Source organism: Cheilinus undulatus, linkage group 14, assembly GCF_018320785.1.
Source record: "Cheilinus undulatus linkage group 14, ASM1832078v1, whole genome shotgun sequence".
Lineage (NCBI taxonomy): Eukaryota > Metazoa > Chordata > Actinopteri > Labriformes > Labridae > Cheilinus > Cheilinus undulatus.
In genome coordinates this window covers 6,781,368-6,797,698 of record NC_054878.1, presented here as the reverse complement: position 1 = coordinate 6,797,698, position 16,331 = coordinate 6,781,368, and the positions used below count along the sequence as shown (strand labels likewise).

The 16,331-nt window shown below is 37.6% G+C and overlaps 1 protein-coding gene across 4 annotated transcripts in view; it reads right to left on the bottom strand.

Moving 5' to 3' along the window:
• Positions 1–2,717: 2,717 nt before the first annotated feature.
• The window catches only part of ginm1 (glycoprotein integral membrane 1), a 14,681-nt gene continuing 1,067 nt past the window's right edge, over positions 2,718–16,331 (bottom strand). Inside the window, exons 4-10 of one of the 4 annotated variants that reach the window (XR_005992820.1) lie at positions 11,299–11,453; positions 9,810–9,969; positions 9,487–9,716; positions 8,973–9,136; positions 5,564–8,504; positions 5,353–5,428; positions 2,718–5,266 (exon numbers count right to left, since the gene is read on the bottom strand). Coding sequence is in view for 1 of the 4 variants with exons in the window: in XM_041804771.1 (XP_041660705.1) it covers positions 8,399–8,504; positions 8,973–9,136; positions 9,487–9,716; positions 9,810–9,969; positions 11,299–11,453 (815 nt within the window). In the remaining 3 variants the exon portion in view is untranslated. Of the gene's footprint in view, positions 8,505–8,972; positions 9,137–9,486; positions 9,717–9,809; positions 9,970–11,298; positions 11,454–16,331 lie in introns of all 4 variants that reach the window. The other 3 variants (XR_005992819.1, XR_005992818.1, XM_041804771.1) reach the window with 3 other exon arrangements.

Below are 16,331 nucleotides of genomic sequence, written 5' to 3'. Positions count from 1 at the left end.
ATGATCAGACAAATTCACCTCATTGGATCAATATTTGTATCTCTCGTATTTATACTGAACTAAAAATGATCTTAAAGGGGGCACAAGGTTTTGTCTGCTCAGAGGCTGCCAAAATTCAATTTGCAAATATTGACTAAAACCATGATAAAGCAGATACTAAGTAGCTTAAACAAAGGTCTTTAGATAAGAAAAGCATGCATATGCCCTTTTTAGTGATGACTGAATGTTGATTTTTGACAGCAGTGTGCCACTTTTTCTTCTCTCTTGGGTCCTGGGGGGGTGGGGCTCCACTTTTCTTAGGTACATGTAGGGGGGCTCCAAGGAAAAATGGTTGGGAAACTCTAAAATAAGGTGAACCTGTCTGATCAGGTCAGGCTCCTTTAAAACTGCAACAGTCTGGAGCTATGGCTGATAGGCTGAAATATGCTTAACACCTGCTAATGAGGAACTGAATGAAGATCTAGAGCACGGGTGTCAAACTCAAGGTCCGGGGGCCAAATGCGGCCCGCGGTGCAGTTTTACCTGGCCCGCAAGATTATATCTTAATTAGAATTGGCCTGCTTCTATGAGTTCTGCAGATTTCCTCCAGTATAAAAATGTAAATTTAACCTTGAAGATTAAAAGAAATCTTTGTTAAGTTATAAAAATCTGAAAAAGTAGAGAGTAGAAATAATGAGATAAAAAGTTAGGAATTCAATTGTGTTTTAATTTCATATTTTCATTTTGCATCCCAGATTATGACTAAAATTTAGGATTTTGACTTTTATTTCATATTTTGACCTTTAAAATTCATAATTCTGACCTTTTTTTCTCATATTGTGAACTTTCAGAATCACAGTTTTTCATTTTAAATCATACCTTGACCTTTTAAACTCCTGACTTTAACTTTAAATCCCATATTTTCACTTTTTAGACTCCTGGTCGAGAATTTAATCTCATATTTTGACCTTTTATAGTCACAATTTTGAATTTTATGTTCTATTTTGACCTTTAAACTCATTATTCTAACACTCTGTCACATATATTTGCCTTATAAAAACATTGTTTTGACATTTTATGTTGTGTTTTGACCTTTAGGACTTATAAAGTGGACTTTTTATCTCAGCTTTTGAGCCTTTAAAGTCATTTATTTATTTAGCATTTTATTTGACATGGACACAGTAACATTGATGCTGTAATATTTAATCATTTTGACTATTTTTTAAAATCTTGAAATCATTTATCATCACTGTTTAATTTCCCCTATAATTAATTACCTGAGAAAACACGGTTGACTGTTTCTGGTTAAATCTTGACCCTGTTCAGCCCTCAGGTTAGACCTAAATTCAGATTGAGTTTGAAACCCCTGATCTAGAAGAAAAATCTGAATTGAGCAACTCTCATTTAACTATAAACACAACATCCTGTTTGGTTAAGAGCAACATGATGTCAGTCTAGTAGTCACACCTGCTATTTCTGATAGAATGCACCTACATGATATACTCGGGCATTAGTTTATAAGCATGGACACCACAGAGCATTGAACTGGGGTCTAATGAATAATAATCTGTTTCCTGAATTCACCGAAACACTGAAGGAGCTGATGCATAATACCTGCATTTCCATGAGGCAATGACAGCATGCAGGAAAATCTTAATATTAATTTAAAAAAAAAATCTGAAACATCCTGAAAGCTTCAGAGCTATTCCCAATAACTGGGAATGTCTGATTAAATATTTGGCAAAGAAAAAAGCATTTTGCATACAGCGCTTATTACACATCGTTTGGCAGATCGGAATAAAATTCGGCATGTTTGATAGTGAGTATTCAATGTCTGTGGCAATTTTGGGATCATTTCAGTTTTTCATCATTGACTTACAGTAATAAATTGATAATGCACAGCATGGTAAATGTTTAGCATCATCCAAGGAACATGCTGTACAAATATTAGTTTTTGAATAATTCAGTTTAGCCAGTTTGGACCTTTTGGTTCAGAGTAGGAGAAACAGTGTTGAAGTTATTGGGGAAAAACTGTATTAGCATATAAAGCTAAATGCTTGATAACTGACCACCTGGGGGTGCTTTAGGTATCATTTTGTCGTATGCTTGCATGTTCATTAAAATCTGCTCCCATAGAGAATCCACTATGAATTTTAATATTTCACATATTTATATAAAATCACCGGTACATGCTAGCACCAAGAAAAGTGACATGCCCTCTATAAGATGCATCACTGTTGTAAGTTTGAAGTTTTTACCACCAACTGTTATATGAGCTGTTGACCTCCATCCCTACCCAAACACCGTCTATGGGGTGTTGCCCAGATGGATGTGGATCATATCCTATTCACTGATATGTGAAACAGTCCTGCATGTCATGCTTAATGAGCTTTGCTGTTTTCATGATGTAAGAACAGGGGAAGGAAGAGTTTTTGCTTCATAATCTCAAAGCTTTCATCTCTGCATCTTTTGTTGCCTGTATAGTACGACACCTGAGCCTAAATGTGTTTTTTAACCAGTGAAAAGTGTTTTTTTCCCTACAATGAAGAATTGAAGTCACTTTGAAACAAGCTCATGAGTGGTTGTGAGACCGGGTAAGCTTCTGTTTTCATCAGGATAAACTTCTATCTGTGATTCATCACATGAGAGACTACACAACCGTTACATGAACAAACAGAGCCTGAGCTGCAGAAACCATAGAGTGGGGACAGAAAGTCAATAACCAGACAGAGGAAGCGTTCTAGTCATAAGGAAAGCTTTTAATCAGCAGGATTTAGATCTGGTCACACAGTCCAGCTGTACTTCATACAGTTTATGATCACAAATGTCTCAAAAAGTAACACGAGTCGACCAGCTTTGAACAAAGAATTCAAAATATATTTTTGTGTTTTCTTCAACAACTCTGACATCATGCCTTACAGGCTAACTTATTTTCATCTACAGCACTTTGTTGTGTTGAATTCAGTCGATAAATCAGGAATATGAGGCTGATCCAAATTCAGTTTGAGCTGTTTAGACTCTTCATGCAGCTTCCTAGTTTTTTATGGTTTACTTTGCTGGTAAAACAGCACAGAGCATTCACTAGCTAGACTACACATGCACCTTTTCTATCACAGTACATCATGCATTCTGCAGATTAACTGAACCTCAGGGAGGCAAAATCACTTCAGCTGCTCTGAGGTTCACAAGCAGGACGATTTCAGGGTGTTCTGCATGAAATTTGAAAAAAATACAAACAGCTGAGCTCAATTTGAATTGATGAATCAAAACACTACTTTTTAACAAAATGTACTTTCTTTTGACCAGCTGGAGGAGTATTAAAAGTCGGGCAGGAAAAAGGAAAAATGAGAGCAGGAAGGTTTTATTTATTATGTTACTGAAATGATTAGAAAAAGTTTAGATGTCAACAAAATGTCAAAATGTTGGGTAAAATTAAATGGCAAGAAAACGGTAGAAAATTTTTGAAAAGTAGTGAGGTTGAGAAAAAGTCAAACTGTTGAATTGCAAATACAAAAGTCAGGCTTTTGGGATAAAAGCTAAAATAACAAAGTCACAATGTCAGGGGAAAATAATGAAAAATGAGAATAAAGTTTAGGTGTTGGAAAAACAAGCTGAAATGAAGAAAGAAATGTGACATTCTCACAAAAAGTAACTTCTGAGAAAAGGCAGATGCTGACAAAGAGGAAATGTTGAGAAAAGATGCAGAAATGTGAAGGAAAAAAAACTTGAGGGGCAAGGGGTCAAAATGTCAAGAAAAATTAAAAATGTCTAAGAAAAAATAAAATGTTGAGAGAAAAGTCAACATATTGAGATAAAATGTAGTTATGTTGAGGGGAAAAGCCAGAACTTCAGAAACAGGCTGAAATGGCATGAATAAGGCCGAATTTTGAGAAAAAGCTAAAATGTGGACAAAGAGTTGAAATGTTGAGAAAATATGTGGCGATGAGGAAAAAGTCAATTCACATTATTTAAAATGTCAAACTCTTGCAAGAAAGGTCAGAACAAAATATTCTGATCTTAGGGGGAAAAGTCAGAATTTTGGGAAAAGACAAGAAGTCTTTAAGAAGGTAGAAATATTTTTGAGCAAAAGCAAAAATGTCAACAAAACAGCCATTGTTCAGGGGTAGAAATATTGGTTTAAAAAAGGTGAGATGTTGAGAAAAGTCAAAGTGTTTGGAGAAAAAAAGGCTAAAATGAGGAGACAAAAAGTAAGTCACGGAGAGTAACAATGCTGAGGAAAAAGCAGATGCTGATATAGTGGAAGTGATTAGAAAAAATGCTGATATGATGAGGAAAAAGTCAAAATGTCAAGGGAAAAAATGCTGAGAAGTAAAAATATTAAGAACAAAAGTCAATGTTGGGGAAAAAGTCAAAACTTTGGAGAAAAAAGCTGAAATGATGAGGATAAGGCCAAAATGTGGAGAAAAAGTTGAAATGTTGAGAAAATATGTGGTGATATTGAGGGAAAAGTCAATGTATGTCAGTATAAAATGTCAAAGTGAGAAAAGAAAGGTCAATATGTTGAACATAATGTCGATCTCAGGGAGAAAAGTGAAAATGCTGGGAAAATATGTGGCGATATTGAGGAAAAAGTACATATTTTGGAAGAAAAAAAAGCCGACATGATGAGAATCAGGTCAAAATTTGTGCTCTTTTACCTTTTAGGGGCATCTGAATTCTATTCTCGTTTCATCTTTCACAATAAAAGAAAACATCCTCTCATTTTTCTCTCACATGCTCAACCCTAACACTCCTCCGTAGATTCCTCACAAACCACCACGTGAAAAACTGTCAAACAGTTTCACTGCATTCACGTTTCAGTGCAGATTCTTTTAAAATGTTTTAAACTTATTTTTGACTTAGTGGGGATGTATTGATGATGAGTTGTGCACACACTGAACTTTTTCATCAGTCCAGTAACAGCAGTGCTTTATCTCACGTTTAGAGTGCATAGACAATCTGAACAACTTCACATACATTCTCCACTATTAGTAACAGAAACTCACAAAATTAGTCAAAGAATCATTTTTCTTCCTTATAGAGCCCCAAAAGCAGCCAGAGGCACTGTGAAGAAAGACAATCAATATATGAGCCTCAGTAATGGACAGCGAAAGTCTTTCAGTGGTGACATTCAGAGTTTAGAAGAGGTGGAGAGCGGACCCTGTCAGATACCGGTGCAGGGTTCCTTCCAGTTAGACCGACTTTTGCAGACTTTTTAGTGCATCATGGTGAAGCTGTGGCTTTAATTTTGTTAATTCAGCTTGGTTAAAAGGCGTGTTTGGAGTGTCTGCAACAATGAATCAAGATATTCACATTGTAATCAAAAGGTTAAATAGAAAAATATCTGCTTTGGATTAGACTCTGGACACCCACGGTGATTCAAATGAGAGGGAGCCCAGCATCTAACAGTAACTGAGGAGGGCCGGGCTTGACAAAGGGTTGATGATTACTGAATGTGTAGACATAAAAGGTACGATTTAATCATTCTGCAGACACAGTCATGAACATCCTTTCTTTATCTAATAAAAATAGCAGAATCAGATCTTTCCATGACATTTGATCCAAATGTGATGGTTTTCCTTACCTTCAGGAGGAGATCGCAGGGCTACTGCCAGCCTCTATAAGTAAATATACTCATTCATGTCAGTATTGTGCATTTGCTGTCATATAGTTTTCATCACATAAATTGTTTCAGCAAGAGGGTACAATTTTGGAGAAAAAAAACACAAGCGCTACAAGTAGAGTCTTTTTTTGGTGAACATTAAGAGCTTGGATGCAGCCCAGCAAAAACCCTCAGTTTGTTCATATTAATCTTTTAAACCTGCAGTCTTCATATTTGATTTCCCAGGATTTTCTCTATTTATTAGGTTTCAGTGACACCAAGCAGCCTTCTAGGGAAAACCTACCTTGACAAATCAATCTCACCATAAAGTGCATTTAGTAGCTTTTAAAGATTTTTACCACCAACATTATCAGTATGCAGACTTCATTTAGAGTGGTCCAGCCTGCCTTTTTATTCATGCACACAGGTGATCGTTCTCAGGTTGTTTGTACATATGTATGTACTGTCATATGTCTGAAGGATTCTTGTAAATGTGTTATCTCAAGAAAACTTGAAGGACTTTTTCTAACTATGCAAAAATGTTCACTCTGACTCAAAGATGAATAGATTAGTTACAGGGCAAAGACTGCAGTTATTAAGCCTCATGTTCAACTCAAGGTAACTAAAGAGTGTAATAAGGGGTTTTCCTCAAACTTTGCACAAATGTCCGATGTATTTTCAGGATTAACTGAATATTCGGAGAAAAGAGGTCAAGGTTGAAAAGCACCCCAGCCTTTCTTTGATTGGTGTATGACCACCAGTGTCAGTCTTGTTCACGTTTGCTTAAAAGGAAACCTTTGAGCTTGTTTGTTCTCTCTGGCTCAGAGTTTGGTCATCAATTCATTCCAGTAATCACTAATAGTGCGACTGCAATACATTACTTTATTAAAGCTCACTGTGCAGAGCCATTATCATCTCAGATTTTACACTTCTGCTTCTGTACTCAATAATAACTGATCTCATTGCAATTGTGATGTCTGGTTGTGCAATCACATAACAGCATTAAAGGCTGAAATTATTTTTGTATAAAGTATTATTTGAAAGGTTTACAAAATACCTGCAAAATGGCTGTTAAGTTTGTAGAAGAACCTTTCTCCTAAAGAAAGAAGAAAAACTTTAATTTTATGGAAAAAATGAAGTTATTTTGAAAGCATAACTGTAAAAGCTTCGGGTTTTGTTAGGTTTTTTAATGCTATTTGTATAATTTGAGATGAGAAATGCACACTTCAAAACTATCGTTATTCTCTGCATTTTTCCTAAAAAAAAAACAAGCAATTAGGACTAATGATACCCAGTGATAATGTTGTCGACTAAAAATATTTGTCAACTGACTTTTCACTGCGCAAGACTAGACTAAGACTAGCCAAAAACAGATCTTTGATGACTAAATCTGACTAAAAGAAAATTTTGTTTTCGTCAAGATGACTAAAACTAGTCTAAAATGTAATTTTGTTTTTGTCAGACATTTAAAATCCCCAACATTTCTCCACTGTGGGTAAATCTGTCAAAATATTATGTATCTATATATATTCTGCCTCTCAGCTGTAGAAAGCAGGGACCCCAGGTTTGACAGGGTGCAGAACAAGGTTATAATAGTTTTGGATTTTTCATTAGCTTAATTTTTATTTAGTTTTTAACCTTTTGTTTTACATATCAGTTATGTTTAATTCGTTTTTACTGCTGTTTTAGTTTTAGTTTAGTTTTTGTTTTGCAAAAATTTTTAATTTTAGTTTAGTTTTTATTTGTTTTAGGTTTTTTGGCAAAGTGGGATCCCTGCCAGGGTCAAGACCCAAAAGAGCTCTTAACTTTTCACTGTAATTATTCAGTTTTAATGTTTGTATACAACTTGAGACCTAAAATGTACCACTGTGTTATACTGTCTTCAATCAAATCAGGTGATTTTATTCTCCCTAGGCTTTGGTGTTCATGTCAGCCAGTGTGCTAATGAAGCTAATGACACTGTCTTAACCTTAGCGCACTTTGCTTTCTGTTTGGATAAAAACCTGCTTTTATTTCGAAAGAAAATAAGGAACTCCTGGTGGATAGAAAGTTGCAACTTCAGCAGAAAAAAAAGAATCTGCTATGGATAGAACAGTGTATGAAAATAACTGAGGGGGACAGTAAAAAATAAGAGATTCCCCTCTGTCCCCCCATTTATATCTAAGGAAAGTTGAGCCCCCCCCAGGGCCCGAACGAGGACAAATAAACATTGCTGTCATTGCTATTGTTCCATAAACTGTCAAACTACTTTTTTAAATGCAGAAAGTTTAAAACTTTTATGATTTTTATAGAAGAGTTGCTAAAGGACCTTAAGGTGAGACTATGCGTCCTGCTGGTATTTAAAAAAAAAAAAACATGGTACCTTTAGTAAGGAAAAGGTACTCAGTTAAAAGTGACTTGTTTCTTTAAAAACAAGTCACAAAATGAGTTGCGATTAACAACAGTGACTTGCTCATGTGGTCACAGAAGCAGAGTTTGGTGTGCAAACAATGAGCTGATAGCACGGATGCTGGTTTACGCCCTGTGAGCTTATCACCACCCAAACCTGAACCAGAGATCAGACAGCTGACATCATATCACATGAGCTTAAGACACATCCTACCAACCTCGTTCTCTGGAATAGCAGTACACAAACAAACTCAGTTTTGGTTTAAAGATTGCCTTAAACATGTCTGTTTCCACTGCATGTGTGCTTAAAGGGTATAAAATAAATAAATCTGGAAACCAGGCCAAGCTAAGAGCATAACACAGAAACCAAGGTTCATGAACAAATAGGAACAAACTGAAATTAAAGGAGCTGGCCAAGTCGATCCTCACTCAAGGTTTCTTCTCCTCTTCCTCTGCTTCTACTTCAATGTTGTCCAGGAGATTATGCTTCTCCTCCTCTGGCATTAGAGTGGCAGGGTTTATGTGAAAAATATTCCTGTAAGACAAGAAGAAAAAGTTTAGTGGCCTGTTAGCTTTGCTTAGAAACTTATTTTATGTCTAATCATCTCTGAAAAGGCTTAGAGGTCTGGCTACTAGGGCTCAATAGGACTGTCATGGCGCTATTTCAGGCAACAACATTTCAATTATTTAGTTTTACATGTGTAACTAAGCTTTTTGAGCTCATGCTACTGAATATACTGAGTAAGAAATAGGAAGTAAGAAAATAAGAAATGTTGCACAGTAGCATAGCTTCTCCAACTTTGGCTTTATTAGCACAAAACCACCTGCTTTATGGCGACAAACAGTTCACTCTGTTAGCATACATCATTTGTAAAGATACCAGAGCGGTGAAGTTTAGCCTGATAGCCGCATAACTGGTAACTGGAGTTATGCTCGAATTAAACTTTGTAAGCTAAATATCAGTGAAATAAGTTAGGTTGATCTACCTCACAGATTAACTTACTTGTGTTCACATGCTGGGAAGAACACATCCAAGATCTTGACGATGACCGCTGATCCCACCACACCGATCACCACGACCCACATGACCAGGAAGAATAGAGGTAGAGACTCGGAGCAGAAGCGCCTCAGACGCTCTCTGACCTGCTCCACCCACTGACACATGGCCTGAGGAGCACGGACAAGGAGATGTCAGCATTGTCTATAGTTAGTGGACTCTACTTGTTCTACAGGTACTAGGGCTGCACGCTAGAGTTTAATTATAATAGTTTGCAAACGATCAAAACTTTGCTTTTAGACTTTCACAATACAAAGGCTGTAGCAGAAAAAAAGGGGATTAAGTGTCTCAGAATTGGCTAAATTGAGCTCAAGATGTTGAATATCTGCAAAAATCTATCATTATGTACAGCATCCCTCTCCGTTGAAGTGTTACACATAAATCCTGACACTTCTTAGTAGTGTATGAATAGTACCATGCGACTTAAAGTAACCCCACAGCAGCATTTGATATGACTCACAGAGTAAGATGACACAAATTCTTTTGGTGGAGATTCCATCTGAATCTGGTCCGTCTGGCTCAACTCTCTCTCCTCAAATTCATCATCATAACCGACTTCATTCAGCAGGTCTGGATCCATTCGAAGGGGAGTCTCTGGGAGCTTTCCTGGTGCTGCTATCTCCTCCTGGGTGGTCTCTGTTTGCTTAAGAGGGTACTGGCTGGTGGTCTGAGACATCAGCTGTTCTTCATCTGGTTTAAAATTAGAAGAAATGCTTGATAAGGTTGCTGTGGAGTACCTCGACATTATCAATAATTAGATTAATAAGAACCATGTTTCCAAACCTTTTCCAGGATTTGGTGGATCTGTGACGACAACATCGTTCTCCCTTGGGACCCTGAAGATCTCGCTGTGTCCAATGGGGTAGATGTTGGTAAACTGAGCCAGCTTTTGAAAATCTGGGCTCATCAGTATTTTTACCTCGCACATGTCAGGCTGCTGGACCTAAAGATACCAAAACAGATGTGAAATCACTCATTAATACTTCCAGTTCACACCCTGTTTCTCTCTGTTTGATATGTTGATTGGTCCTCCAAACTAAAACAGAACCCATAAATGTAAAATTAAGGTGATTAGTTCGGGAATGCTGATCAGGAAGCCTTCCTATATTAGTTTATACCCATTTAAAACCAGGTGTAATTTTGCCTACTGTACAATGCACTAAGAAAGTATGATGTATGATTTCTAGCTCAGGTCAGGTTTCTCTCATTTCCCTGATCTTTGCTGAACTGTTTCTACACCTTGACTGGAGCCCCCCTGTGGTAATTAAACTGACTGGACATGATTCAGTGGCATCCATAATTCTCAAATGGAACAAGTTTGGCACAACCAGGACTTCCAAGAGTTGATCGCCTGGCCTAACTAAGCAATTGGGGGGAGAAGGACCTTAGTAAGAGAGGTGACCAGGAACCTGATGGTCACTCTGACTGAGCTCCAGAGATCCTGTGTGGAGATGGGACAAAGTTCCAGAAGGACAACCATTACTGCAGCCCTGCACTGGTCTGGGCTTTATGGCAGTGTGGCTAGACGCAGGAATCTCCTCAGTGCAAAACACATGAAAGCCTGCTTGGAGGTTGCAAAAATGCACCTGAAGGACTCTTGAGACCGTGAGAAACAAGAATTCCTGTCTGATTAAACCAAGATTGAACTGTTTGGCCTCAAACTAAACATTCTGTCTGGAGGAAACCAGGAATCGCTCATCACCTGACCACCACCATCCAACATGACAATGACCCTAAGCACACAGCCAGGTGTGGTTGTTTCTCTGTGAATGTCCAAGAGTGTCCCAGGCAGAACCCTGACTTCCTAAACAATATTGAACATCACTGGAGCGACCTGAAATTGGCTGTCCCATGTCCCCATCCAACCTAGCTGAGAGGTATGTAAAGAAGAATGGCAGAAAAGCTCCCAATCCCAGTGTGCAAAGCTTGTGGCGACAAATTAAAAAAGACTCTGGGCTGTAAGTGCCGCCAAAGGTGTTTGAGTGAAGGGTCTGAATAATTATTTCAGTGTGACACCTTATATTAAAGCTTAAGTCTAAATTTCAGCCACATTTTGATGTTTTTGTTTTTAATCTAATGTGGTGATGAAGCAAATTATAGAAGCAAAATGCTAAAGATTGTGTAACTGTTCAAATATCTATGGACCTAAGCGTCTACTTGTAGATATTAAGGGGTGGCAGTGCTGTTATTGTTGACTGATTTACAAGTTTAGATATTCAAATCAGTATGATGACTCAATAATAGACACCTTACATCCCACAGAGATACCTACCTCTTTGCCTTCCATCTCTATCACTTCACTGAACACCTGCAGAGCCACAACCTCCTCTGAGTCACTGTACAGCCGGTTCTGGTTGACCATCACCCGGGTGACTGTTGATACCAGGTCCCCAGATTCAAAGTCACTGCTCCCGTTCACGCTGTCCACTGGAAAACACGATACTTTATATTCAGTGTGTATGATGGATATGACTTCCAACCACTACAACATTAGCCAATGAAGACATAGATTACACATATTTAGTCAAGGATCCTTTTTAGTGAGAAACATCAAGTGATTGTCTGCTGTAGGCATGAGCAACATAGATCAAAACTCATATCTCAGTATTTTTAGATGGATGGTGATACACTACAGATATATATACTTTCTTTTTAAGAAAATAAAAACAATCACAATTTAAATCCACACAGGCTAAAATTCAAATGTCGCATAAGCACTATCACAAACAACCAGCTGCACCTGCACAACATTAACACACATATGCATGAAAAATGGGGGGACAGACTACTTAAACAAGGAAAAAAATCAATAAAAAGCAAATTCCAAATTCAAACCATACATGTCAAATAGATTATCTTGAGGTCAATCATCGTATTGCTGTTAGTAGTTCTTACTATGAAAATATCACATCGTCATTTGGCCTGACATCTTTGTTGTCATTATAAACTACACTGATATGAAGTATACTGTCTTATCCCATATCTCACTGAAAACATTTTAATCAATCTGTTTTAAAACCCTGATATTTCCCAGCCTAAGTTCTGTGTTTTGTAAACAATCAATCGTGTGCCAAACAAAAAAATAAATATTTTTCCTCAGAGTAAAGGGAAAATTCTTTTAGATAACCAGTCATTGTATATATCTATCTGATCAGCTATTCCTGTTATCATAATGACAGACAGAATGACGTTCCAGTCACACTGTGACATTCATGCATCTGTTAATTTCAGTTCCTGTTTTCAATGTAAACATCTGGACCTGTACCTGTATGATCATCATTGTATGATCATTAGGCAAAATCTTAATCAAACAGCCACTTAAGCCATTCTCTCTGTTTCATACCTTCTTTAAACAGGTTTTTCCACCACACTCAGCTGAACATAAACAAGACTTTCCATAAGGGCTCACTGACAGCCAAACGTCCAACTACCCACTTAATAAAAGCCGCCTAATTTTCCCCTTTTTAGTTGACTTTATAAGATAGTTTTACCAACAACCTGTGACTTGCCTTTCCTCCATTTTAACAGTGTGGTAAACACAATTCTAATGTGAGATTCTTATTTTACATCAAACCATTCATTTGTAAAATTTCCCTTGTGGAAAACAAAAGATGAAATCTAGTAACAATGAGCTTCATTTTGGGCCCTCTAGCTAGCTACTTTTTCCTACAGTCTTACTACTCTTATGATAATCCCTTCTTGCAAAGCAGATGGATACGTCCATTTCCGTGTTCCTCACTGGAGAATCCATCTTGCAAAGCTCCCATCTGAACAGTTTGGGCCCAGTTAGAAAGTGACAGGACCAATCAGCGACGAGGGGCAGTACTTTGGGGCACGGCAGAGTCACGACATCAGCAAGCGCCAACAAGAGGCCGGTGCAATGATGGTGGAAGACATTAGCATAGATGCTGCTAAAGTGCCAGTTTTATCAGAACTTGATGACATTTCTTCTTTAAAAGAACAAAGAAGAGCACTGAGTTCTTTTCTTTTCAAAAATGACAAAAGTCGGATACTGACGTGTCTACAGTCACCATGATTTGCATTATGCTGCTCTCTATGGAGTTTATTCCTCTGTAGCGGCTATGGCATCACGTGTTTTGTTGCTCTGATTGGCCCGTAAATATGTGACAGACAGAACGTTCATCGAGGGTTTTTTTTTTTCAAAGGCTCTGCCCTTTCCCAAACACTGTCTATGAGAGGTTTTCCAGATGGGTGTGTGAAACAAATCCATCTGGCATGTCAGGTTACTTTTATATATTATCTTAAAAACCATTCCAGTAAGAAGTCTTCACTTCCCACTGATTTGGAATTATTCTCAGAGTAGCTCAGAGCAAGGAGGGAACAGAATCTTTTATCTCAGTTAGGAGATGGAGCTGGCTCTGCTGCCAGGTATTTGAGATTCTTTAAGAAGCTGGGACTGATTTATCCAGAGAGAAAAAAAGAAAAAAGGGTTACAGCCTATGAAATATTTCAAAATTAATGCTCCAGTGCACTAGTGTATTCCCATGCTTATCTATCTGCAGCTGAGGAGCCCTTAATCAGTGACTGGATCCCCCTATGGTGTTAACATGCCATCACAGGTGTCTCACTGTACATTGAGGAAAGTCCAAGATGTCTGCATAACTCATTTTTGTCTCTTCAGTCCAACTGTGAATATCCTTGATGAAGACTCCAATTTGTACACCATTTTGTTTTTCAGTATGCGTCTCCTTCATTGTCGTGTCCGTTTACAGTCTTTTACTAATGTTTATTTGCCATGGTGATAATGCTAATTATTTTATTTAAGTTTGTCACATGGCTATAACTGCATCATCATCTATCTTTCCATCGTCTGCCACTTCCTACTCTGTTTAAGAAGCGCCAATGACTGTTTCTTTCTTTATAATTAGCTGTTCTTATCCTTTTGGGATATTCTTAGAGAGCATCATGATTCCAAGAAACGTCTTCCCTCGCAGCAACTCTTTGGACTAAGGGACCTTTAAAAGTTAAAGTTAAGATTAGATTAGATAAGATAAACTTTATAAATCCCCTATTGAGGAAAATTTGGTTATCACAACAGCTCACACTAAGTAATCTGCAAATATACAACAAAAGAAAAGCATAAAAGAGCACATACAATAATTAGGCCTATACGTTAAAAAAAAAAAAAAAAAAACATATTCATAATAAAAGTAAAAGTATTCACATATTTACATATGCATGCCTTCACCTTTGTAAGTATAGATACCAAATATTACAACACACACAGGTGTAGCATAATGATGTTGATTACAGTGATATACTACCAGGTAATCATTACACATGTGAAATTTAGTGTTGCATGATCTGGTAATTATGTGTGATTATACTGGACAATATTGCATTGTGTGACTGCAATAAGGATAGAGTCTATAAAGGGTGCATGCATCTAATCGCTTGGTTATCAAGGAAAATACAGAGAAGAATGACAGTTTAGCAGTGTGTTTTTCTCAACTCAAAAAATACACATATTAACTAGCACAAATAAAAATTAATATCTTAATATTAATATTTTCCAAAAGATAAAAACAGAGTGAAATAGTGGCATTATTGTTTACTTAAAGGCCTATTGTAGCATTTCTGTAAACCTGTCAAGGACTACTTACAGTCATGGACCAAAATGTTGGCACCCCTGGAATTTTTCCAGAAAATACACCATTTCTCCCAAAAATTGTTGCAGTTACAAATGTTTTTGGCATACGCATGTTTATTGCCTTTATGTGCATTAAAGCAATAGAAAAAATTTGAAGAAAAAAGCCAAAATTGACATAATTTTACACAAAACTCAAAAAATGGGCCAGACAAAATTGTTGGCACCCTTTTAAAACTGTGGGTAAATCATTTTATTCCCAGCATGTGATGCTCATTTAAGCTCACCTGTGTCAAGTAACAGGTGCTGACAATCTAGAAATCACACCTGAAGCCAGTTAGAATGTATAAAAGTTGACTCAACCTTTGTGTTGTGTGCCTGTGTGTGTCACACCAAGCATGGAGAAGAGAAAGAAGAGCCCAGAATTGTCTGAGGACTTGAGAAGCAAAATTGTGGAAAAATATGAACAATCTCAAAGTTACAAGACCATCTCCAGAGATCTTGAAATTCCTTTGTCCACTGTGTGTAATATAATCAAGAAGTTTATAACCCATGGCACTGTGGCTAATCTCCCTGGATGTGGACAAAAGAGAAAAACTGACAGAAGTATGCAACGCAGGATAGTTAGAATGGTGGATAAACATCCTCAGTCAACTTCCACACAAATTCAGGCTGTCCCGCAGACTCAGGGTGCAAAAGTGTCAGCCCGAACCATACGTCGTAATCTGAATGAGATGAAGTGCTATGGCAGGAGCCAGAGGAGAACCCCACTGCTGACAAAGAGACATAAAAAAGCCAGACTGGAGTTTGTAAAAATGTACCTGAGTAAGCCTCAATCCTTCTGGGAGAACATTTTGTGGACAGATGAGACTAAGGTAGAGCTTTTTGGAAAAGCATGTCATTCCACTGTTTACAGAAAACAGAATGAGGCCTACAAAGAAAAGAACACAGTACCTACAGTCAAACATGGTGGAGGTTCAAGGATGTTTTGGGGTTGTTTTGCTGCCTCTGGCACTGGGTGTGACTGTGTGCAAGGAATCATGAAATCTGGAGACTATCATAAAATTTTGGGCCGCAATGTAGGGCCTAGTGTCAGAAAGTTGGGTCTGCGTCAGAGGTCAAGGGTGTTTCAGCAGGACAATGACCCCAAACATACTTCAAAAAGCAAGAAGAAATGGTTGGAGACAAAGCTGTAGAGTTCTGAAGTGGCCAGCAATGAGTCCAGATCTAAATTCCATTGAACACCTATGGAGAGATCTCAAAACTGCTGTTGCAAGAAGGAACCCTTCAAACCTGAAAGACCTGGAGCAGTTTGCAAAAGAAGAGTGGTCCAAAATTCCAGCTGAGAGGTGTAAGAAGCTTGTTGGTGGTCATAGGAAGCTTTTGGTTTCAGTTATTATTTCCCAAGGGTGTGCAACCAAATATCAAGTTGAGGGTGCCAACAATTTTGTCCAGCCAGTTTTTTGAGTTTTTTTGTAAAATTATGTCAATGTTGTCTTTTTCCTTTGGATTTTTTGTGCTGTTCCAATGCACATAAAGGCAATAAACACATGTATACCAAAAACATTTGTTGATTGCAACAATTTCTTGGAGAAATGATGTATTTTCTGGAAAAATTCCAGGGGTGCCAACATTTTCATCCATGACAGTAATACAAAATAATTGCAGCCTTTTATGTGGTTGTGAAATTACACAAC